The 25,808-nt window shown below is 41.8% G+C and overlaps 2 protein-coding genes across 7 annotated transcripts in view; one reads left to right on the top strand and one right to left on the bottom strand.

Annotated features, from left to right (window-relative positions):
- Window positions 1-14,123, bottom strand: part of LOC139620948 (PDZ domain-containing protein 4-like) — a 27,930-nt gene extending 13,807 nt beyond the window's left edge. For 2 of the 3 annotated variants that reach the window (XM_071477036.1, XM_071477037.1), the window contains exon 1: window positions 1,620-4,804. In XM_071477036.1, the coding sequence (XP_071333137.1) occupies window positions 1,620-1,679 (60 nt within the window). In that variant the 5' untranslated portion in view covers window positions 1,680-4,804. Of the gene's footprint in view, window positions 1-1,619; window positions 4,805-14,002 lie in introns of those variants that run through there. The other variant, XM_071477038.1, reaches the window with a different exon arrangement.
- Window positions 13,589-25,808, top strand: LOC139620949 (protein-serine O-palmitoleoyltransferase porcupine-like). 4 transcript variants are annotated; one of them, XM_071477043.1, is made up of 18 exons: window positions 13,589-14,436; window positions 14,523-14,610; window positions 15,186-15,357; window positions 15,495-19,237; window positions 20,026-20,168; window positions 20,262-20,454; window positions 20,617-20,660; window positions 20,763-20,944; window positions 21,057-21,187; window positions 21,290-21,310; window positions 21,661-21,675; window positions 21,783-21,908; window positions 22,002-22,102; window positions 22,226-22,302; window positions 22,402-22,465; window positions 22,671-22,756; window positions 24,496-24,606; window positions 24,983-25,808. In XM_071477043.1, exons 5-18 carry the CDS (start codon window positions 20,033-20,035, stop codon window positions 25,082-25,084), a joined length of 1,389 nt encoding a protein of 462 aa, XP_071333144.1. In that variant the 5' UTR covers window positions 13,589-14,436; window positions 14,523-14,610; window positions 15,186-15,357; window positions 15,495-19,237; window positions 20,026-20,032; the 3' UTR covers window positions 25,085-25,808. The 4 variants fall into 4 exon arrangements, with proteins under 4 accessions (XP_071333144.1, XP_071333142.1, XP_071333143.1 ...); XM_071477041.1 differs by having other exon boundaries at window positions 15,495-20,168; XM_071477042.1 differs by lacking the exon at window positions 21,661-21,675 and having other exon boundaries at window positions 15,495-20,168.

Below are 25,808 nucleotides of genomic sequence, written 5' to 3'. Positions count from 1 at the left end.
AGTGCTTCTGGGCTGACAGACTTCTAGGGACACAACCTTCAGGCGCAGTTGACCTCACATCACCAGATCAGTGGAATAATTTGATTTCCACTTTAAAAGACAATGACCTGCATGCGGTCGGTGTCATTACTGCTGACCCCTGTTAGATAAGGTCACTGATTATGGAATGATGGCGCTGCTCTGGTTTTATGATCACATCCCAGGCAGCACACACCGACTCGCTCCTTTTCTTCCTGCGCTCCACCTGAGATGTTTGTGAAGTCATTCAGGCCTTTTCTATTCACACCTGCTCAATGAAGCGCTCAAGTCAATTACCTCTGATATCGGAGGGCAAACAGCAGAAAGAAAAACAGTTTGACTTTCCCTCTCTCTTTCATTTTCCTATTTGACTCCATCTCCCGGCTCGACCTATTACCGTGCCTCTCTTTGGCCTCCACGTTTTCCTCTCTCTTGGCATCGCCTCTGGCACCAGATGCAGCCCAGTTAACTGGCCCAGACCCCGACTCCAACATGCGACAGAGACCCAGCTGTGGCTTCTGGTGCCACAGATACTAAAAGTGTTGCACTGCATACCCATGAGTGCTGATCACTGCTCACGCTTAGTAAGCATGGGACTTATTTCGGTCACCATGTGTATCATGGAGTCGCCGAGCAGGAGCTTCCTTAGGCGCTGCACAGCCAGATGAGCTTACTCACATACAGTCTGTGGTCCCAGTTGGCAGGTGGTGCTGAGGCTGTAACCGTGGCAACCCCTCTCTCCCATAACACTTTAGCCCGGCTTTAACAACCCATCCATCCTGCTGCCTCTGTGGCTCTGCACCACTCTACTTTCTCCACGCCAGCATATCTCTCAATCTTATGCAATGTATCACAGCTCTGATCATAATCATGGTAATCACTGTGAAGTATCATTATCATAATTAGCGGAGTTATCATCACTGAATGACTATTTCAATACAGCAGTTAATAGCCCGGCAGCACTAGGTTAATTTATTTGTGTAAAATCTGCACAAACAGGAACAAATGTGGCAATAAAAGGTAGATTTTTACAGAGGTGAGATGTGTCACATGATCTGGAGCTTATATTAAATCCATCAGTCACATTTAATTTATTCAATGGTTTGATTCGCTTCATTAATTTAATCAATTGCTCTATATAATATCATTATCATGTTTCTAATTACCCAATAATATATACAAATGTGTAACTTTAACTTCTTCATAAACTAACTGATGATGCTTGTATTTCCATTAATATATTTAAATATAAATATAAATGTATAAATAACAGGGGTTGATGAATGTAAAATGTATTTGAGGGTAAAAACTAGTTATTAGGAATTTCTTATGTGAATGATTTGGGGTAAATGAGTCTGTCGACATGATTAAATTCTGTTAATTTCTTCTGCAGACAGAATCATGTGCATTATCATGAGGTGTGTTTTCAATGTGACTCATTCAGCAGCGTCACTGTAAGAAAGGGCCGAGTTAAGAGATAGTAACAAAAAAGACTTTGAGGAGAAGACACAAAGAGACGCTTTTGCTTGAAGACTCAAAAGAGAGAAATGAAAACAACTCAGACAGAAAGAGAGAGAGGGGAGAGGAGACTGAGCGCTCACCTGGAACATGACCCTGTATTGTTCCTCGGGCTTTTGAACCACACACATGTTGCACCCCATTGTGACTTTTGACACAGCGCTGGACCGTGCAGGTCCAAAAAAACTGCTCCAGATGACCAGATCTCACAGCAGGACTCTTTCTATCAAGGTCTTTGTCTGTGGCAGTGGGAGAGCCCCACCCTCATTCGCAGTGTTGTGGTATATTACACTTTTCCTCCTCAGAGTAACACACAACACATCCCTGCCAGTGACAAATACACAGTTCAATTGGCTGTGTCACTCTTCTTCTTCTTCTTCTTCTTCTTCTTCTTCACAATTCAAGTGTTATAATCCAGAGTACATGTAAAAGAGGAGAAAGTTTCAGACCACCTCCAAGACCACTTGTTTCTTTCTGTCTCCATTGCAGGCAAAACATTGTGCTTGTTTACATTAATGTGCTTTTGTAGTTCATCCAGGTTCACTTCAGTCTCATCTCTGGACTATTGTATATCAGCCAACTGTTGTGAGAGTCCTAAGGCTTGTGCATGTGTTATTAAAAAGATCAGGCAGTTGTTTCAGACAAATCAACATTTATCTGGTGACTGGTCAAAAATGATTATACGGTTGTGCTTGTTTTGTTCTCTAATATTGAAAAAAGCAGGGTAGAGCAGGTTTCCCCAGCAGAACTCTAACTGAGCTCCCCAGTGCCGTTCCTGAGTGTTTCCCTCACAGCACTAAACCTCCAAACAGCAGACTTTCAGCACTGCCCTTTGAACAAGTCAGCTGCAAACAAAGCAGAGTTTGCCTCAGTCCTGTTTTTTCTCCTGCTTTCCTCACTCCCACACTGAGCTTCCCACCTACTGAGCTCTGCTTTCCAGGATCGCTGAAGGATTGCTGAGTGTGTACACTGAGATAACTTCTCCTGTCAGGACTCTCTTCAGCTGCTCTCCTCGGTACATTCTTACAAGTATCTCCTAATTTAACTTGCCGAGTGGAGAAGTGGGAAAGGCTGGGTGGTGCAACGTAGTACCCATTACACCATTAGCTATAGGATCTTTAAGCCCTTGCTGTGCAGCTAAGATAAGCTGTGTGCTGGGGACACAAGCCCAAAAAAACACCTGCACACGCATCAAGACAGACAACGACACATGTTCCTTTCAACTACAAGCTTTACTACACACACAACCTGCCAGGTTTCCTGTAACTGTCAGCAGAACTGCCATCAGTGGAGGAGTCGTTTTTCAAACAGCCTCTTCAAATATTAAAACACATGTAAACAAAACACGCCCAGAATCTAACTTCCATAGATTATTATTGTAGACAGCAGCAGGAGTTCATCTGTTGTTAGATATCATGACAACTATCAGACCATTGATTCTCTAAGCAATGACACACTCAGCACTCTGTCTGGCTACTCCAGGCGTGGACCGAGTGATGGATTATAATTAAATTAGTGACCTCTTAAGCAGAGATCAGACAAGACTCTGGCGTGACCATGTAGAGAAATCAATATCAAACCAACTCATGGATCAATTGGATTTTGTGTTTGCAAGGTTATCGGGGAAATCCGGATTGTTTATCACAAGTACCATCAATATTAGATTTTTTTTATAGCCAGTAATTTAATTTAGATCAGCAGGATTTTTTTAATAAACCTGTGGATATACTCTTTATATTTACTGACTCTCAACACATTCTCTTAATGTTTTAATTGTCCTTCTGCTATTATAAACACTCCCAGTCTATTGTTCCTGTATTCAAACTCGCTCTGTGATCAGCCTCAGTCTCCCCTGTCTCTATGATTTCCCTCTGACTCTCATCATGTCAGCTGTACCTTTACCTTTAATCCTCCAGCTGATAACTGTCAGCACGGTCGTAGCTTGAGAGTCTTGTCTGAAAGGTCCATCGCCCTGTGTGCCGCCACTGACAAGGTGTAAGAGCTGCTAATCCTCATTCAAGGCTCCACTACACCTGTATCCTTTCCAGAGGCAGTGTAATCCCAAACTCTGGCTTCTAACGTGAACAACACACAAACACACTCACACACTTGTGCCACCTCAGTGAGAAGCATGATAACTTGTTAAAAGACAACCTGGTAGTCAAAGCAGGCGCTAGTCAAGCCACAGTGAGGGTGTCTGACAAGCTCAGCAGGCAGGTGTGCTTCAGCTGTCGTCCCCTCTCTCCACCTCCATCCCCTGTGCATCACCATATACCTCTGTCTACTTGAGTATCAGCCCTACATGATTATGACTGCAGGAGGGTCCCCTGCTTGCCATGCTTCCAGAATAAAATATTCTGAAAAATGCCTGTATACTTCTGTCAAAGCAGTGAGTAATAAAAAAGACGTCCTGGTATGGAGCAAATGCACCTGCAAAAGTTAGTCCATCTTAAATCTGCAGAAGAGAGGAAAAAAAAGGAAATTGAAGACTGGCAGTGTGTAAGTCCATTTTAATCCTCCTTTTGTCCTCTGGTCATTGTGCTGGAAATATCCACAGGAGGGTATTTGTGTTTAAGAAAAGAAATAAAAACCATGGTGAGTATTCCAGGTGACTACAGAGCGCAGCGCCTGTCTCAGGTCAGTGATAAATCACCATCAGCAGCCTCACAAGATGAGAGAAATCACTAACGGCTGATTGGAGGATACTTCTTGGCTTCTCCCCTTGGGCGCGACGGTAAATGCACTCCCCCCACTGCAGCCAGGGGAACACAAAAAGCGGTTGGTCCCCGGCGGTGAAGGAGCCTGCTGATCTGTGCGCTGCACTACCATTAAAGCTGTGTTCTTCTGGATTTTACACTGTATAATCTTTCTCTCTTTCCCTCTCTCTGTCTCACCCCCACCCTCTTTCTCTCCATTTCCAGGGCTGGGCTACTGCTCTCTTTTCTAGTACCCCATAATTTTTACCCACAGCTCATTTGCTACCCTCTCCCTCCTCCTTGCTCTCTCCTCTCCCCTGCCTCTCTCTGCTTGTCTGCAGGCAAGAGAGCGAGCACTGGAAAGCCTGTGCATACTGTTTGAGCAGGACAGGACAAGATAACCAGGAAAGCTACATAAAAGTGAATGGAATATGAAGGTGGACGTGCTTTGCACTCTCCAGATTTCATTCATCTCATGGCATTCGAGCAATTCTGGATCACCATGGGCTGTTATGAGAAAGTGCTTAGACTGACAGGGATGATTGCACTTCTTCATACCAGTAAAAATGCCCAAAGCAGGTAGAGAGCTCATGACTGGCTGTGCATTTAGATGAGATTCTGCACTGCCACAAAGAAGGGGGGGGGGGCAGGAGGGGGGAAAGAGGAGAAACAAGTGAATAACAGGTGTGACAGGATGAATTGAAAGATATGGAGGAGAGCCAAGAGAGAAAATGCAAATGACTGTGTGGGAGAGGCAGAGATTGGGTGGAACAACAGTTTTCTGCAGTAATCAGAATGACCTGCTGAGGCGGAGGCATATGGAGACATTTTATTTCAAGTATGGGCCCAGCCTGGGAGACATTTGTGAGTAAAATTCCTCTCTCTTGTTCTCCCTGCTCAACTCTGCGCTCACACTCAGAACACCGCTCACTTGCTAATTTTCAATTTAAAAAAGGGCTTCAACGGCACATTTACTGCAGAGCCTCTGCCAAGTACCTCAGGGCTGGAGGAGTGAGGTAGTCCACGGGGCGGAAAGGATTAGAGGTGTCAATATCAACACGATAAGAAAAATGTTGTTTACAGTACGCAACCACACTCGAGCTTGACCTTCCTCTTTGGGGATACTGTAATTTTCTACCTTTCAGTTTCCTATTTTTCCATCTTCATGTGCCTGAGCTCTCTCTCCGCTACATCCGAGAGAGTTACTTATCAGCTGCCATGAAATAAAGGGCAACTTCTGTACACTGTGTCACTTATTCTGTGTGTTTATCTGCTGCTTTCCCTCTCTCTCACACACACACACACACACACACACACACACACACACACACACACACACACACACACTTTCAGCCTCCCCTCTTGCGATATTTGCTGTAATCCGGTTTGAAACAGGATTTCATGGTGACTGTGTCCAGTTCAACAGACTTACACATATTTTAGCCCGTCTCAGAATGCTGCAGAGCCACTAATACCTAATGCCCCCTACATACTTATCACCTACTTACGCACACACACACAGACAGACAGTCATCTTCTTGCCTTGTTATCTGTTGCACTCGTGCATCACTCAGCCCCAATCTGTCTGCTTTAGATCTTCATCTCAACGCAAAAGGTCAGTGTCGTGGGGAAATGCTCATGAAATATCAACTGCCTGTTCCACAGGACAGAAAACTAGAGGTCATCACATTTAGGCAGACAGATCCTAATCGTACAGCTGCTGTCATGATCTCTTTCCAGCTTAAATACGAGCTCCTGTCGTTTAAAATCACCCACTGCTGATTCTTGTGCTTTTTTCTCTGCCACCTAGACAAAGGGCATGTAGCCTGGAGTATGTTGCCCTTATATTTCTCCACTGAACTCCACCTCTGGTCTGAGGTTACTATACCTCCAGTGATCTCACATAAAGCTGAAAGACTTTTACATCCTTGTGTTCCTGTAATATTCCACAAGACAACGTGCCATGTTCTGCATCACCAAAATGCACGAGGGGGAAGAACTACGAGTTTTTGTCTTGCATGCCATAAATATCAGTGGAAAATACACAAGTGAAAGGAAAAGAAGGTAGTAAGAGCAGCGTTTGACAGAGACTCAGGAGAGAGAAGTTTTCAAGGGGAGAAGGAGAAGTAGAGGAGCTGAAGAGAGGGATGGAGAGGGCAGAAGGAACAGGAAAGGAGCAGCCTTTTTCTTTCTAGTGTGGCCTTCCTTTTCTTTAGAGAGAGGCAGGCGGCTGAAAGCAGCAGAGCAATGGAATACTGGCAGAATTTTAACAGCCTTCTCATTATTTATTTACTGCTCTGAGAAGTCTGCCAGTATATAATACATTGCTGCAAGAGGTATACTTTGTGTTTTGTCCTATTGCGTGCACACAAGTGTGTGTGCATGCAATGTGTGTGTGTGTGTGTGTGTGTGTGTCCTCATCGTGACATGACTGCCATATCATAGCAAGGGTGATGACTGGCAGGTAATGGAGAGCGGCCCCTCGCAGCGCCTTCATTCACATTCCAGAGAAGTCGCTGTGTGTGAAAGCTATTTCACAGAGGGAACGGCGAGGGCCAGCTGCCTCAGAGTGACACTGAGGTGGCATAAGATGGGGACTTAGATAGACTGTGGAGAGACGGATAAATTGAAGAATGAAAGAAAAGGAAAACCAGCTGAGAGGAGAGGCACTCCACGAAGGAGCAACTCTTAGCGCTGTCTAATCGTAGCTGAATGGAGGAGACTTTGGTCAGCAGAAACAGACTCGTTAATTAACTGGCTGAGGAAAACAGGCTCAAGACAGGAGTCAGTGATGTATATCAAGGGAGTTCATGAGGGCAGACAGTTTGCTGCTAATCTATTCCTGCAAATACACACTTATCCCCAGTGTTTTCTTGACGTGGTTGTTGTGGCTCACATTGTGGTGTGTTCTTTGCAGATCTATTCGAGGCTTTTGTTACTGCTAATCACAACATTTTGTTATCTGTGGATTTTTATGATTCTGCTTACAGCTGATTCAAAGCACATCTTGCTGGTAGAGTTCAGACTTCTGATGCCGTTGGTTTCAAATGAAAACACCAAAAGATTGATGAAGGTGTCCCACAAGGATTACCACAAGGCCCCCTGCTATTTATTCTATACATAAATAATAGACGACCTGTTTTCCAACTAAGACCTGCAATGTGCGTTTTTTATGCTGATGATACCATGTTGTGTACCATCTGATGTACCTCAAACCATGCCGTCTCTCTAGCAGTTTGTTCAAAAGGACCGAGAAGACGGGCTTTTGATGTTCCTACTCAAATCCATGCCCTTGGTGGAAATATGGCCACACATTATATCTTTACAATCAGTTAGGAACTTGGTTAGATTGCTATAAAAAAAATAGTGAACACCTTACTCTAACAAAAAAAATCAAATTGGATTCTTATAGTTTGATGAAGCTCGTTTTTTTCTTTAAAACAAAAACACATTATCCACTATACTATCTACTCTTGATGCATACTTGTGTTGTTGTCACTACTCTTAAACCATTTACCGCAGTGCCAAGTTGGCCATCACACTACCTATATTGTAGCTATATTGATATGACTTTAAGGCCAAGCTATCTAAGTTACCAAGTTCCTGTTTGTAATTGTAATGTTTATTTGGAATATATGTATATTTTCTTCCTATATATTTTTTTCTATATATTTTATTACTTTTTATTACCTTTATTGCCTTTTCTAATTTTCTGTTTTAACTTAATTTAATCTATTTGTATACTGATTGTATGCATTGAAATAAACTGCAAAACAAGTCACAGGCATTTTCTCTTAAGGAACTTTTTGTTCTTCATGCTGATGTTTTTATTGACATCAACCTTGACGAACTAGTGTAAGAAAGCAGAAACCATTCAGTTAAGACTTTGACTAAATGCATCATGTTTAAAACAGAGGTGCAGCCAAAAAGGGAGTTGTTGCACGCCATGTACATAACAATGACAAGCAGACACACTTGAGTGTTGCTGAGCAGTATAAAGAACTGAATTCTCTGTCTATCACAGGAAGCTGACTGGCATGTGGGACATGTTAGTCCTCTCACACAAATTAATGGCTTTTCATGGTCGTCGGGCAGACAGGGCAGGGATGGGAGGGGTGTTATTCCCTGATGTCAACCCAACACTATTCTCAAATCCTCACTCATCATAACTCTGTACCCTCTATTCCCAATTCTCACTGTGCTATGCTATCATGTCATAACAGGCTTTGCACAGAACAGTGATTGGGCAGAGGGGAGTAAAGGGGAGGTGAGGGGTAAATGAGGGAGTGGGAGGCAAGGGATCAGCCCCATCTTACCTGTAAAGCGGTAATAAATGTGAAGCAGAGTGGGGCCAAACAGATTTCAGTGTATATCGCCTAATATATGGAACCTGCTGAAACCTGCTTGTGGCATCTTTGCAGTAAAAGAAAATGCAATGACCAAAGGAAGAAAATCAGAGACAGTCAAAGTGAAAACAGGGGGGGAGATGTGAGGGCGAAGAGAGCATGAAGGAAAGTTAGGTTAAGGAGGCGATGCAGCAGGTGGAGAAACAAAGGGATTTGAGTGAGGGAAACACAAAAGCAGTGCAGTGGGTGTTCATTCGAATTTTCCAAAGGGAAAGGTGATTACCACGGTACCGTAGGGGAGGAGGAAGGCTTAGTGAGAGTGGCCTAATTAATTTGAGTGCTAATACAGAGACCACAATTTGGAGTCTTTATCTCAGACGCCTGAATGAATGCTCGCTGCAGCCCCTGTCTCAGCTTGTAGACACACAGTATTACACACAAGTTCCCATATAACAGCATGGGCAGACACCTGGTGTCGCATTAGCACAACACGAAGGTGGATGGCGCTGCTGCAGCAGTCATGTAGAATATTGAATTAACACAGGTTCAGTGAGAGCTAAATGAATTACCTGAATTAATATATTACCTCAGATTTAAACATTTTAAACATGCTGGCTGTGTGACGACTTCAGCTGTGAGATTCCAATGTTATTCCCAGGCAGTTTTCCTATCATGATGCTTTATCTTCAGTGACTTTTCCAATCAATAAAGACCGCATCATTCACCAAGAAATGTATTTAATAATCAATATAAGCATCTTTCACCCACTTGCCCACAGGGACACGCGTGCATGGACACACATGCACACCTTGACACATTATGAAGAGAAAATGTACAAAATCCCATTAATTCCCCTCCATCCCACCTTCTCCCCCCCTTAGTGATCTCACCTAATGTGATCCCTGATGACTGTCCGCCGTCTAAATGCCTGCTTTTATAGCCAGAAGCTTTGATATTATTCTGTTCTAGCTCAGAGCTCAGGCTGACAGCTGAGCTATTGTTTCTCCGACATAAAAACAAATTAAAATTCCCTTCAAATGACTCTTTAGATGCAAGCGCTGCAATAACAAGGTTGAAATATGAATCTTGTTTTTGTTCAAATAAGTGTAAGCCTGGCTCAGATGCTCGGAGTTATGCCTCTCTTCCCTTCAGTATGAGCATACGATAAACAAAACTTATCCCACCCAGGTGTTTTAAGACATCTGCAAACTGTGATTCTCCTCCTCCCACATACTCCTACTGCTTTGCCCCAGGCTCAGCCAAATCAATATATCATTAGCCAGTCTCTCCACTCACCCCCCTGTCCTCCATCCACAACACCTTACCTCCCTCCCACTCCACTCTTACTCCTGTCCTCCCCTCACATTTCACACTATTTCATGCTGCTTTTCTCCTTTTACCTCGCCTCTCATCTTCATCCCTTTGGCCTCCACCTCCCCACTCTCTCTCCAGCTCTGCGTCTGTCCTTTGTGTATTTTTCTGAGCCCACCACTGATGTGCAGGAAAGTGTGAAAGAGGGGTATAAATGAGAGAGGGTGGTGATGGGGGGGTTAAAGGTATAAGGAAAGAATCTGAGCCGTATCAGGTAGAGATGGAAATGGTGGACGAGGGCAGGCGTTGCAGAGATATGAAGGGGGGGGGGCAGAGCAAAGCAGGGAGGGAGCAATGAGGGGGAGGGGAGCCTGGCTGGCTGGCTGGCTGTGGGTGAAATGAATGTGTAATTGCGTTGTAGTGGCTCAACCCTTCACCAGACAACTGAGTGATGGCAGGAAGGGACAGCCGCAACGCTCCCAGGTGGAAGTGGTGGAGCCTGTGGGTTGCTGTGTTGTTAGGTAAACAGAGAAGGTTGTCAGTGTTAGCGTACGGGCGCCAGCTCCACCAGGTAGCAACACCGCCCATCCATTACTGCTAAGTGTCAGACATAGCGAAGCCTGGGTCAGGAATGCTAGAGGCCAGAACGAACACTGATCATCGTGACTGATGAAGAAAAGAAAAGGGGGTTTAAAAAACTACTCTGTATATTTTAGCTGTATTATTGCCTCACATCTCACTCTCCGTGTCTCTTCTTTCTCCCCTCCACTGCCTTTTTCAAAACAGGCCACCCATTCACTCACAGCCCACCCCGCCCTTCTTACATTTTTTTTTTCATTTTTTATATTCTCTCCTCAAACCACCCCCCCTCCAACCACCACACACACACACACTTAGAATGACGCAAGGTGGGGTGAAGATGAGGGTAATTAAAATGGGGATGCTGTGCAGTGAAATGAAGCCAGTACAAAGACACACCTCAGGAAACCACCAGGAAAAAGAAGGGATGAAAATGTGGACGGAATAATAAAACTGATCAGGTGTGTTGTCAGGTTGTAGAAATATGTAAACAATATACTGCTTCAGATGTTATTTCCATCAAATGTTTCTTAGCCTGAGACCAGAAAGAGGCAACTTTGATTCCTCACCTACCGCACTCTCTTCCACACACAAGGAACAAAGCAGCAGTGCAGAGCTTTGATTGATGTGCACAGCTCCAGGACAACTAAGGAAACAGGTGAGATAGTGGCAGCTCGCAAAAAGAGCAGGGAATCAGATCCCAGTAACTGTATCATGGAAACTGCACAGAGAGAGGGATTGGCAAAACCAGGGAGGGTGCAGATGGAGGAGTCACCTTGAGGGAGAGGAGGGGAAGGAGGGAGGTAAGGGACACAGTGGCAATGCCAGTTTGTTTCTTTTCAGGTCATAAGCTTGTAGATATCAAGGAAAGGCTTGATAAACAATTAAACTGCAGTCTGAGGTGGAGTATGGAATTTGTAATTGTAGAAAAAGACGTGACAACTGCTGAAGAAAATCCCATAATCCTGAAAAAAAAAAAATTCACAGGTGTCCGCTTCTGTTTGCATTATTCTGTTTGTGGTACAAAACACTGCCAGTCTGTTCAGCTGGAGTCTGTCAGACTCTGGTATTTCTCTCAGCGGAGGTGCAAGTGGAAATGAAATTATATTGATTTAACTCTCACACGCAGCTTTACAGATTGATTTTCATTTCAGAATATGAGTACACACCATTAGAAGTCAGAGTAGGATTTATCCACAACAGTGCTGCCCTGAAGTTTACACAGGTTACTGTTTATCACAGCAACAGATTCAGGTTTGAGTTCTGTAGAGAGATAATTACCAGAGTTTGTGTCAAATTATACTTTTAATAAAATACTGCCAGGTGTTGTTATTTTACTGCTATTTTGATGTCCTGGAGACTGAGCAGCACACCAGTTACCCACGTTACATAACAGTGACATCTGCTGGTGGAGCATTGATACTGACTTCAAAGATAAGTGTGGCAATATTCTGCAACAACCCCCATGAGAAGACTAAAACCAGCAATGAATGAATCTGACAAACAAGTGTTTTTTACGTAGCCAAAGCCTTATAAGGCTTATTCTTCTGTGTCAGAGAGCTCCAGCTCCCAAAATATTAAAACACATCAATGAACCACACCATAGGGCACTGTAGTTCATTTTGAGTCAGTCCCACATGAACTGTCCTGCTGCCATAAATACTCATTAGAATGGAAAAACTGCAGATGAAAATACTTTCCTAAAAAAAATGCACTGTTTACTCCTATTTGAGTAAAACGTATTAAAAACTACAGTCCTTCAGTAGGAATTGAAGAGCCACAGACAAGATGGGAAACGTATTGAGGGAGAGACTAACACACTTTTGGTTTTTCATATGTAAACCTTATTGTAAAGTATTACATGGAAGGAGGAAAAAGCTTTATATTGGTATACACCAGGATCAGCAGGCCAGTTTGAACCAACAATAACCACAAATAAGAGCATTTCTGATGTTTCTGAAAAAGGTTTTACTTCAGAAATTAATTTCACACATAAAACAGTGTTTTAACCTAAATTAAACTCAAGGGCACTTCAAATGTGATGTTTTTCTGAGTGACAACTGGAATGAAGGTGTATTTACTCTTACAAAGCTGTAAATGAAATAGTTGTATCTGGAAGGGTAGAGAGTCTGAGCAGACACAAAGCACTGGCGAAGGCATTATGGGCTACACAATTAAAACAGTGCAGAAAAATATATGACAATTTATTACAAGCAAAGGAAACTGAAGTGCTTCGTGTTTTAAAATGACCTTGACTGTATTTGGGAATATGCTCTGTGTTGGCTACAATGATTATTAAAAATACTGTCAGTAAAACTTTTTTGAGAAGACCAAGGACAATTCACTTGAGGGCTGATAAGTCTGAGTGCTTGTTTGCTTATTTTTTCCCTCAGTGCCCTGTTCCACAATTTTAATGCATTACTGTGAAATGCAGGAACCAATCAAATCCATCTTAATCACCACCTAACAACATTGTAAATTTGATGTGATGATTCGTCAAAGCATATTTGCTACAATATGTAAAACTTTTGCTATTGTTCTGTAAGAACATCACTATAAGATAAGATAAGATAAGATAAGATAAGATAAGATAAGATAAGATAAGATAAGATAATAAAAGATAAGATAAGATAAGATAAGATAAGATAAGATAAGATAAGATAAGATAATAAAAGATAAGATAAGATAAGATAAGAAAAGATAAGATAAGATAATAAAAGATAAGATAAGATAAGATAAGATAAGATAAGATAAGATAATAAAAGATAAGATAAGATAAGATAAGAAAAGATAAGATCGCCTTTATTAGTCCCACAGTGGCGAAATTCACAGTGTTACAGTAGCAAAGTGGCAGTGCAGAGAACAGGAAATAAATAATAATATAATAATGTACTAAATATATAGATACAAAAAAAATTACATATTTACAACAACAGTAGCTAATGCATGAGGTTGTTACAGTGGTGAGTTGTCTGTTTCTGGTGTGTGTGTGGTTACTGAGCACAGTGTTTGTAATAAAGTCTGACAGCAACTGGAAGGAAATATATATATATATATATATATATATATATATATATATATATATATATAGAGAGAGAGAGAGAGAGAGAGAGAGAGAGAGAGTAGGATAATGTTACAGGCAAATATTAAAGGCAAATGGTGATCACACCAAATATTGATTTAAATTTTGATTTTTTTTCTGTTTACTGCACTTTGTATGAAATTTACTGATAAATAAAACTAGTCATTATTTTTGAAAGCATCCTAGATTTAGTTTTAATGCCAAAAACCTTTGCACAGTATTGTACACATGGGCATGTGGTTATTGTTTGACAAATCGGAACCTATCCATAACCCAAATTTGGGCCACAACTGGTCCAGATTTCCGGTCACAGAATCTGATGGGTCACAAAATTCAGTGTAACACCGGCCAGCAGGGGGTGGTCACCTCTCCGACCACTGGCGACTAAAAAGAGCCTCACAGACACAACCATAACACTCCTCTCACACGGTCGTTTTGGTTTGAATACGTACCCAGCAGCGGTCCACCCGGACACGGACGTGGAAAGTAAACTACTATAACAATAACCGTTGAGTATTGTTGTCTGACGGTTTTTAACGTGAACCGTTAAGACAAACCGTCCTGGACGCTTAACTGACGTCATCACGGGGATGCGTGCGCGTCTTGGCAACGGAAGTGAAGTTTGTCGCTTCCTGTGACTTCCTCATCCGAAACAAAACTATAAATCCAGACTGTTGTAAACTAAAGATGTCGGCCTGCTGTGTGTCTGGCTGTAAAAATCGGCATTCCGCGACCAGCAAACTCAGATTTTACAGAATACCGTCTGGACAAAGGCCGTTTCAGGCCAACCGGAGGCGTTTGTGGCTACAGGCGCTCCAACAAGTGAACGGTACCGCGGAGGGACTGAAAGGAAATGTTCGTGTTTGTGGCGCTCATTTCATATCAGGTAAGGTAACATAAACGCTTCAACAGATAATAAACTCAGTGGATTGTTGTTGGAAGATGATGTTTATGTGTTTTTGTGTTTTACAGGGGAGGCGTCCATGGACCACGACAATCCTGACTTTGTCCCTTCTGTGTTTACATCCACTAAACCGAGCCCCCCCAAAAAAGTGAAAAAGTGAGAAATTTAAGTTAATCTTGTTAGCTAGCTAGTTAAGTTCGTGATTTAAAATAAGTGTATTAAAGTACCAATATCCGCTGTGTAAAAAAAAAATCTCTAACGTCCAAGTAAATGTCCTGCACTCAATCTGATTTGAGTAAAAGTTGAAAAGTATTAGCATCAAAATGCATTAAAAGTAAAAGTACTTATTATGCTGAACGGTCCATTTCAGAACAATGCATATTATATTAATGGGCTATAATCATTTATGTATTAATTTGTGTATCACTTAGCTACATGTTGCAGCTAGTGAAGGTGGGATTAATTTTAACTACATACCACTGGATAGTTTGTGAACAGTAAAACTCAATACAGACTGATAACTATAACCTTCATAAGGGTGGGAGAATTGTAGAACTGTTGTATTAGGCTGCTTTTATTTTAGCCCAGTGCACCTGATAAACTAATTTGTTGAATATTAATTCTTAATCTGCAGAGTACTTTAGTATAAGTGCCCCAAAGTTGTACAAGTAGACATTTGTGACACATTTACTCTATATTCAGATGAATTACGTTTAACAATTTTTTCAAAGATTTTACGGTCGTAGAAGAAGGCGCCGCTGTAAAGCCAATGTGGGAAAAGAAGAAATAACAACTCCGCCTGGAGTTGATTCTCCTGTGGATGTCCAGACATCTGTGTTGATGGAAACTGAAAGTGAGCTTTCAGAAGAAAGACAGAGAGGATCTATCCCATCAGTGCCAAAGGTAGCAACTATGACTTAAAATCTTTATGTTTCATTCTCTGTTATTATTGTGTCGAGAAGGCACATGAGTTGACTTTGGTGGTGGTGGTGGTTTTCTATATCCCATCTTCACAGTCTCTGTGTGTGTGTGCTTTCTAGGAAGAGGAAACATTGACTAAAGAGGCTGTGGCTGAAACTAGAAGCAAACCAATCACATTGCCAACAACATCCAGCCCGAACAAGTCATCACGATCATTTAAGCTACCAGCAGGCATCTCAAACCTTGACAAAATGAGTCCTGTTGTGCTCATAAAACCTCTACATCTACCAGTAGGTGTATATCAGTTTGAGCTGGGCCGTCAGAGCATCACCAGCGTATCTCAGCTTGGGAAACACAAACAGCTGCTTGAAGAAGAAACGGCCTTTATCTGTGAAATTTGTGGAACGCACTTCACAAGTGAGGCCGACTTCGCCGAGCACCAGTGTGTCCACACAGATGAACCCTCCTTCCCGTGCAACATGTGTGATCGATCTTTCACTACAAGTCATAACCTCAAGCGTCACAAGCTGCTGCACGTCAAAGACGGAAGGAGGTGCAGCAAGTGTGGCGTGCTGTTCTGTCGACGTCACAACCACATTTTATTTCTGCCACAGGCTGAGCCTACAGCCGAGTCTGAACAGGATTCCTCCATCGATGAGCTGCAGAATGTAGGCAGTAATGCGATGCCAGAAAACTGTCTGCTGCAGAACTCTGAGCAAAGCCAGACTGATGTCATGGATGACAACGCTCAGGACACTGTGACTGCAACACCTTCAGTGACAACTACTGAATCTTTATCCAAGACCTGCCAGGCCTCACCTCCAGTCTCACATGCAACAATCTTGTTACAGGTCCCTGTAACGGTGTTGGTACAACCGTTCTCTGTGCCGTACCTACCCCCACTAGCACCCAAGGACTCAGAAAACCCAGGCAGCTCATCTCAGCTTATGCCACCACTGTCCAACAAACCTGCAACATTGAGTCAGCCCCATCTCCCCTTGAATCTAGAACTCCCACCCTCACTACAGATCTTTTCACCTAAGTACCTCACCTCAGCACTACTTGAGGTTAAAAGAAATTATGAATATATTTTAAACAAGCCAAAAACAGTTAAGAAGGTTATTGAAAATGTGAAAGTGAAAGAGGAACAATGTGAGCTGCCGTTGATTACTCCGCAGGAGCAAAGAGTTGAGCAAGTCAAAAAGGAAAGAACTGCTTATGACCTGGAGTTTGAGATCTGATTTAAATGTGATGTGGAAAATTTCTCCCTCTCACTTTTAAAAGCAGACATTGAATCTTGTTTGACTGAAATTTAACCTTATTGTCAGACAGGCCTGTTTGCCTCAGTCGTCACGTTTCACATTCCCCTATTACTTATACCAAGACATGAAAAGACTTACTGTTGTGATATGCTTTTGCTTTTTGAGTGTTCCAATGATATATGTATCTGTGAATGTATTGCTGCGCACTTCTCTTCAATGCATCTTTTCTTTGGCAGTTAGCCCTAACCTGCATCAGAATACTATATTTTAACACTTTTGTTTTATATTAAGTCACTGAACTCATGCTGCTATGTTTTTTATTCAGTGAGAGTTCTATAGTTAAGATGCTGTCACATCTTAATCACTACCTCTACAGTCTGGCATTGGTGCTGTTGGCCATATTCTGTACTTGGCAATTTCTGGAGTAATAATGAAACTATCATTCAGACTTTGTTTTCCCATAACATAAAGCACCTAACTTGTTAAACAGTGACCAAGACACTAGTTCCCTTCCTGCTGTTTTGTAGCTGAGATTGACCTCTAAGAGTCTATGAATGAAAACATGTCAAACATATTGCATTATGTTCACAGTACTGTGTGCATCATGCCTAAAAACAATTATCATATCAGCTTGCTTGTTTGTGTCATTTTTTTCATCAATTTCAGTTAGTAGAGTCAACGGATGTCAAATTTATTTCGGTATTTTCTTTGCCTCGTGCAATAACCAGCGTAGCATTGGGGCCATGCAAGACTAACATTAAAGCTGGCCTTTTTAAGTCAATAAAATCATGCTTCATCTGCTAAATAGATTCACTAAAATGGATGCACTGGAGCTGAGGGAACCAAGAACTGACTTATTGCTAAGTCATTGGATTTGTAAATGTGACTCAGGTGCATCCAAACTACATTGTGTCCATGTCAGACTGGACCAAGGAAAAAATAAATATTGAAGAAATAAACAGTATCTAAAAAGAATTATATTGTCTGTATATAACCTTATATGCAGAAATAAAATTACCACACTTTATTTGTTGGAGTTTTCTTGTTGTGAGAAATTCGCTGGGGAGAAATTTACTGGCCAGAAAGTGTTACAAGGCTTGTCCTGATGGTGGCACTAGTGGGTTTGCTAAATTGACCTAAAAATGTCTGCCTGCTTTGCTTGGACCGACCTCTTTATCATTGTGACATATTGCATTTACGTAGCCAGCTTGTTTTGTGAGCTCCCATACAATCCCATTGCAGACAAAAGCCCACAGTGTAATAACATGAAGGTGTCCTCATGGCTTCATTCATTGGGCCTTTGTGTCACCACATTTGGTTGTGGTACCCAGAGAGTATGTGATTTACAAGTAAAGTAAAATGAGGCTAATGTCCAATAACACAGCCTACATAAAGCTATTTTAGATGATACATTTTTGGAGTTGTAAAAGTGAGATTGTTCATTTTAGAGTAAACATTTTTTTTCTTAATAATTTAAGATTAATAACTGCAAATGGATTGGATTGGTGTAACTTGGTGCATTGGTGGCTTTTATTAATGACTGACAAACAATTATAATTGCAGACCTGTTGGCTAATTGGAGAATGGCAAACTCATGACCCTTAATCAGTGAATTGATCAATTACTTTGACTTTTTAAAAAGCAGTATTTATTAACCTTTATTAATAGTAGGAAAAACAAGTATTGGAGATTTTTCACAAATTTGAAACCCAAATGTTCCTATGAATAACTTGTAACTAATCAATAAAGCATTAGTAGATGCTTTTTAATCAAGAAAGTCATTCACTGTAACTTATAAATAGATTTTGATAAATAATACATAGTCTATGTACAGACCTATGGTCAAAATAAGACTTTAGGGGGAAATTTGTCTTGGGCAGAACAATATGGTTCATAATCTGAATATGCACATGACAGAACAAATACATACATATTCCTAAATGATAAAACACAAGGACCTGTGACACAGCACATAAGGCAGCGTCCATAAATTAAATTAGTTACCCGAATTAGATCAAATAAGTTGAATAGTACCACACTTGCTGTCTCATCTGTTTTTCTGCAGCTTGATTGATTGAACACCTTTCAATGTCACTGAGACTGATTTCTGTCTCTTGCATCTTGTATTCGTGAATAAACTATTTCACCAAAAGAAAAAGTAGGTCCAGTGCATTTTGATTTTATTACTCATATTTACTGTGCATTCCTCTGTGACCTCCGAGCCCGTTAAGAGTTCACTGTCTCCCGTCTGAGTCCATCTGCACACTGTGCACATCCTATTGGTGAGACGGCACCGGTGATGGTGGGCGCCGATCCTGATTGGTCTTTCCGGCTGTCATTAAATGCCAACGAAATCAATGATTGGCTGAAGTCCTCGGCTCTGAGCCGCAGATTGGCTGATGTGCCTTCGCATGGCATCACAGATGACAGGCGAGTGGTGCTGATGCTGTGACAATGGGAGTCATCCAGATAAGCATCATCTGGACCGAGTGCGCTTAACGCACAGCGGCAGCGCACACGCTCAACTGATCGTAAAGGGACGGGAAAGGCAGCTGGGGAGAGACACGGGGGGGAACCTGCAGCTGCTGCTTCTGAGGAGGGTAAGTTTTCCCCAGGAAAACAAAATGACATGCCCGGGGCGTCCGGTTAGCCGTGCCTGAGTGGGGGCTGGGGATCAGCTCTCAAGTACGTTGGCAGCAAGACCGTTATTACCGCTGGCTAGGTGAAGCAAGGTTGGCAGGCTCTACCAGCTTTCCTCAATGAATAGAAGATGCTTTGCTTTGTGGCAAGTCCCCTGCATACTGGACTTACTGTAGTACATATGCAGCGCTTGTTAGCCAGCTGTGAGTCAACTCGTCCCCTTGGTCGACTGCATTGCGGAGATAGCAGCATAGCATCTGTCTAATATTCTTCACAGAGCTCTGTCAACGAGTGTTAGACTCTCCAACACAGCGGTCACAGGGTCCTTTTCAGCATTTTATTTAAGCATGTCCATGTCTGGCATCATTTATCATCCCTGTGCTTCAAATGCAATGCAAATGTTAAAAGAAATGGAAATATAAAAATGAAAATACAATTATTTTGTATGTAAATGCAAAAAAAAAAAACCCACACAAAAACAATAGTTAACAGCATCATCAATGAAACTAGCTATTGCATGCATTTGAGCAGATTTGTAGTGAGTTGCTTTGCATGCTGGGATTTGAAGTTTGAAGTGATGTGCATATGTTTAAGTGAGTGGATGTCCATAATTGCCTGCAGGCTTGCATATGTGTGCATAAGTGCACACATATGCATATTTATAGCCATAGCCTCTAAATGTTGGTCACACAGATGCCATTGTTGTTGCTGTAACAATGCAGTGTCAGGCTTCTCTTTGCTCTTTAAGTCTAGTGATGGGTGCGTTCAGCCGACAGAAGTTTTTCCAGGAGCTCGCTCATGGCTGCCTGCTGCCTACGGCTCAGCAGGGCCTGGAGCAGGTATGGCAGCTGCTGGTTATCTGCCTGCTGTGCCGGCTTCTCTGGATGTTAGGTGAGAGTCCAGTTGTTTTGTGCCCAGTCAGTGTTATTCACCCTTCATTTGGGCTGCGTCATCATAATCATCTTGTTATCTTGCTTATGTCAGGCCTCCCCTCTTTTGTGAAACACCTGGGCACAGTGGCCGGAGGTTTCTACACTCTCTACCTGTTCTTTGAGCTTCATATGATCTGGGTGGTCCTCCTCAGCCTTCTCTGCTACCTCTTCCTCTTCCTGTGCCGCCACTCCACCATCCGAGGCACCTTCCTCTCCATCACCGTGCTCATCTACCTGCTGTTGGGGTAAGATAGTCCTCCTCTGATACCTGACAGCTCAGCGACACACACATCAAGTGTGTGTTTTTGGAAAGAATGCTTCAAAGCCAGTGTTGCAAGACTTTTAAAGTTTAATGTGCGGTGAAAACTACATCAAAACTGAGACTTTTCTTATCTAATTTCATCAAGAGAACTGCACATGATGGACACCACCAACTGGCACAAGATGAGAGGTAAGTCTGGCGCCTTTCATAGATACAAAAAATAAAAGATTATTCTAGGTTTGCTTTTACATTTAGCATCAGTGATGTTTAAGTGCTGCTGCTGTCATCCAGGTTCACAGATGGTGGTTGCCATGAAAGCCATCTCTCTGGCCTTTGATTTGGACAGAGGTGTTGTGACCAGTGTACCCTCACCCATAGAGTTCATGGGCTATATTTACTTTGTGGGCACAGTCATCTTTGGCCCCTGGATCAGCTTCAACAGCTACAAAGAAGCTCTGGAAGGACGTAAGCTGGTAAGTGTAATACGCTATCTCTTAAGCATGGAAGAAGGTTGGGGTGAGGATTCTTAAAAATATTTAATCTGACACTAGCTGCTAACTGTTCCAATCTTTGGTTCTTCCTCAGAGCTTTTCGTGGCTGTTCAAAGTCTCTGTTAGCTGGGTGAAGAGCCAGGTCTGTCTTGTTATTTCCAACTGTGTAGCACCATACCTATTCCCTTATTTCATACCTGTTTATGGAGACAAGCTGCTACGAAGGTGAGTGGAACATAAAGACGCTTGTAAACAAATCAAAATGGCTGTTTATTTCCATTCTTGGATTACTTATCACTTATGGATTAATTCCATCTTTGTTTACAGCAAAAAGAGGAGGAAGATCAGGTAAGCACTTACTCTACCCCAGTGACTGAACACACCCAACACTGTAGACATGCCTTCCTCACTTTTTGTGCTGTTTACATCAGGGTTATTGTCTGCTGACCATTTGTGCTTCACCTTTACCTGCACGCATGTATCCACATCATTGCCCCCCTCTCTGTGCAGCCACATGTGTTCCAGGACACCCGTCTCACCCTCTCATTTACCACAACTGTCTCACCATCTTGAAAACCGTGGTGAGACGTAGATCATCACATGGCATGTGCATGCAATAAAAAAAAAAAAATTTACAGATGCAAAGTGTCACTAACATTAACTGTCCCAACTTCTCTCTTTATTCCGATGCTTCTCAGAGGTACACTGGCAAAGTACGTCTTTTCATTTTGTGGAATAATGAATTCTTTAAATTGGAATTTACCCTAAATTGCGCTGTAAAATCCGTCTTTTTCGTCCTCCTTTAATGTCATCACATTAGGTGGTTGCTGGCGTACGAGAACACAATGTCTTTCCACTTCAGCAACTATTTTGTTGGTTACTTCAGCGAGACTACTACCACTCTAGCTGGGGCAGGCTTCACAGAGGAGAAAGAAAACCTCAAATGGTCAGAACTTCCTGCGCAATATCAACATAAAGTGTGTTTCTCTTCATTCACATTTTTAAACGGGCCCTTTACCTTCTACCTTTTGTTTTGTAGGGATATGACCGTGTCCAAGCCCCTGAATATAGAGTTCCCTCGGTCGATGGTGGAGGTGGTAACATCATGGAATCTGCCAATGTCTCGCTTTCTGCACACCTGTGAGTTCTAATGCTCGATGGCAGCAGCTGTTTTTACTTTTCGTTCTCATTATGAATGGAATGATAATGGCTCATTTAAAGAGACACTTATGCAAGCTGATGCTCTCGCCCCCCCCCCCCCAGATGTTTTTAAGAGTGCTCTGAAATTCGGAACATTCTCTGCCATTATGGTGACATACACAGCCAGCGCCCTGCTGCATGTGAGTACTATTACAAATCAATTATACCTCGTAATCTGAAATGTAATGTGTCTGCGTCAACAAGTGAATTGTTTTTATTCCAACTCTTGTGTCTGGTAGGGTTTAAGTTTTCATCTGGGAGCAGTGCTAATATCTCTGGGGTTCATCACGTACGTTGAGCACGGTAAGAGTCTGCCTAATGTTGTCTCTTTTCCACATTAGAACCTTTCCATTTAGAGAAGATGCTTAGCCTTGCAGTAATGGTTAATTGCGCCTACTGTTACACACCGTTTGTGTTCACTGCAGTGCTTGTAATTTATCTCTTACAGCTTGAAAGGAACTTTACCTTGAGCTTCATTTTAATGCTTCGTTCTTGTTTTGTGTCTTAGTGTTGCGGAAGAGGCTTGCAGCCATTTTTAATGCCTGTATACTGTCAAAGAAATGCCAGCCAAACTGCACTCACCGCAACAAAAAGGTAAAATGCGCCTTTGTCTTTCTGTTTTTTTGAGATGATCCTTAAATTTATCATTAGCAGCCGGCCCCTCTCTTGTTCGAATGAGTAGAATTAAAGGAATAGTTGCACATATTTGTAAATACCTTTATTTATTTCTTTGCCGAGAGTTTGATGCGAAGATGGATACCACTCTTGTGTCCGCATGCTAAATACGAAGCTAAATCCAGGACACAGTTATCTTAGCTTAGCATAAAGACTGGGAGAAGGAGGAAACAGTCTGGCTCTGATCAAAAGTAACGAAACTAAAACACCTTCCAGCGCCTGTAAAATTGATTTATTGTCATGTGACTTGTTTATTTAATTCATACAAAAACAAAAAAAACATCAAGGTGTGTTTTTTTGAGCGGTTATGTCTGGATTAGTTCTTGGCAGGCTTTTGGATTTTATTGTCTTTGGCTAGAGCCAAGCTAGCTGTCTCCCCCTGCTTCTTGTCTTTATGCTAAGCTAAGCTAACTGTCTCCTGGCTTTAGCTTCATATTTAGTGTAAAGATATGAAAGTGCTACCAGTACTCTCATCTAACTAAAGAGAATAACCATTTATTCCAAATGTAAGATATACTCACATATTACATAGTTAATTGTTTTATGGTTTTTGTTTACTTGTAGGTAATTTGTGATGTTTTTATGCCTTTTTTTTCATTTTTTTTAAATACATGTCCAATTAATGCTTCATGTTGCACAAATAGAAATCTCAGTTCCAACCACAGGACTGTGGTGTTTTTACTTGGTTTGTATATATTCTGGTTTTGTTCCATCTATTTTATTTCTCCAAATGGCCATGGCAATGGCATTCCTGGCACTTGCTTTCAGAGCAGGAGGTGCTCAAAGGGGGGCTACCTAGTAGATCTTCTGGCCTAGTTACCATTAAAAAAATGTGCCTTCTATTTTTACCCGCCGCTTGAACAACAATATAAAATTAAACCCCTTATAAATTTTCCCTTGGATTTATCCCAAATATAATGAAAATAATAAGGACAAGTGACCGTCATATCAAAAAACACAAGAAATCAAGAAGTCGAACCATTAAAAATATATGCTTTTATAATTACTTAAGTAATGTGGACATCAGATTTTGTTTATTTTTTGTAATTTTACCTTTATTTGATAATCAACAGCTAAGAGGCAGACAGGAAACATGGAGTAAGAGAGAAAGGAATTACATGCAACAAAGGTCCATTGCTGTGGACATGGGGGTTATGTGGCATGTGCCACAACCATTTGGCCACAAGAGCAGTCCAAGGACTCCAGCTTTTAATGCCAAAAAAGAAAAAGAAATATGTCTGCTGCCACTGAAATACAGCAGCCCCCATGCCTGCCTTGTACTGTCAAGTAATATATTTAGGGAGTTTACTGGCAACATGCCCAACAAAAATCCCTGATGTTGTATTAGTTCCAAATATCAAAAGCAGCATGGAGGGAAAATTATGATTTATGTGAAGAAAAAGCAGCCTGCATCGACTCCTCTTGCTCTCATCATAATTTAGGCATCGATCTATTAAAACCCCAGAAAAGGAGGTTTCTCTGTAACATTACAGATTACAACATTGTGTTACAAAATGTACAACAATCAAAGTTTGGACAAAAGGGTATTTTATACTATGTAAGGGTCAAACACAAAAAAAGATATGAGTAAAAGGGTCTGAAATTCTGATTGAGGAGGTTTCTTGTTCTTATATGATGCTTTGTCTCTCCCTCTGCAGGAGCTATGGGTCTACATGATAAACATAGCATTCAGCGCTTTGGCAATACTCCACCTGACATACCTGGGCTCTGTGTTCAGCTCCAGTGTGGACTACATGGAGGAGGATGAGGTAAGATAACATAAGACTATATTGATCCGCAGAAGGGAAATTCACACGATGCAGCAGTGCAAAAAACAGGAAACACATAAAGAACTACTGAGTGCAATAAATACAACAAAATAAAAATTGTGTAAATTGCATTTAAAAACTTTATATATATTTCATCTATTACGATACTTAGACCTACATACATGGCTTGCGACTTGTTAAGGAAACACATTTGAAATGCATTATAGAAATGGAACTGTATTATTCATAGTTGTACTGTGATATCATTTTTCTGTGTGATGTGCGATTTTAGATTTTAGATGGTTGTAAATCTGCACATAACGTAAGAACAAATGAATGATGACTCACACTTGCACTGTCCTACCGCCCCCTACAGGACGATATCACCCATCATACCATTCAGAAGTGGTCAGAGCTGAGCTGGACAAGCCACTGGGTCACGTTTGGATGCTGGATATTTTACCGACTCATTCTTTAATAGTAAGAGACAAAGAAAGGGTGAAGGAAGCAATAATGAGAGATGTAAGGCTGGCTCTCCACTTCTGCACTGTGACTTTATCCCGCGTCAGACCGAAGAGAACAGATTCATCGTGTATACAACAATAAGCCAACACGCAGCGTTCAGGTTGCGCCTCATGTTGGCTGGGTAATCCATTATTCTAACCTGCTGGGGACTAGTTTTGATATCCATGAAATGATAGCCCGTTCCTCTGTATCACATCCTTTATATCTGAGCTGCAGTTGTCGAGCCCTCATGTTGTGACAGCAGTTACCGATGTCTCACTGTGAGTCACAATCAATACCTATCAGCATGGTGGAGATCGGCTGCTCCTTTCTGTGGACATATGATAGAGCCCATTATCTAGGTTTCACCATCGACTGCGGCAGATGTCCTCCAGATGTGGTTTCCCTTCACCTCAAGTGTTTTACAATCGTATTTTTAGGTTTGGAGGATAAAACTGGTGAAATTCTTATTGTCAGCAATGAAAAGACCAACAATGCAACAGGACGTGTCTCAAAGCTTTCTGACTTCCCCAGCTTGTCGGCTTGTGCCACTCAGCCCCGAGTCTGATCACTATACTAAAAAAGGCTAAATCGTTTCCTAGCAGCTGGGAACTGTATTTTTCAGCAAACATCACTCAGGCAGGCGTAAATAGAGTCTTTGTTAAGAACTATATTCAATGGCAGATCAATATATATAT

The sequence above is a fragment of the Trachinotus anak genome, unplaced genomic scaffold (genome assembly GCF_046630095.1).
Source record: "Trachinotus anak isolate AG129_WGS33_773 ecotype Australia unplaced genomic scaffold, CSIRO_AGI_Tana_v1 ptg000004l, whole genome shotgun sequence".
Taxonomy (NCBI): Eukaryota; Metazoa; Chordata; class Actinopteri; order Carangiformes; family Carangidae; genus Trachinotus; species Trachinotus anak.
The sequence above is the reverse complement of the archived record's forward strand: the minus strand, read 5'-3'. Positions and strand labels throughout refer to the sequence as shown.

Excerpts from the sequence above, each read along its gene's own strand:
- LOC139620949 (XM_071477040.1), top strand. The coding sequence starts at position 14,238 with ATGTCGGCCTGCTGTGTGTCTGGCTGTAAAAATCGGCATTCCGCGACC. Across the intron at positions 14,437-14,522 it reads TGGCGCTCATTTCATATCAG|GGGAGGCGTCCATGGACCAC; the intron begins GTAAGGTAACAT and ends TGTGTTTTACAG. Across the intron at positions 14,611-15,185 it reads CCCCCCAAAAAAGTGAAAAA|ATTTTACGGTCGTAGAAGAA; the intron begins GTGAGAAATTTA and ends ATTTTTTCAAAG.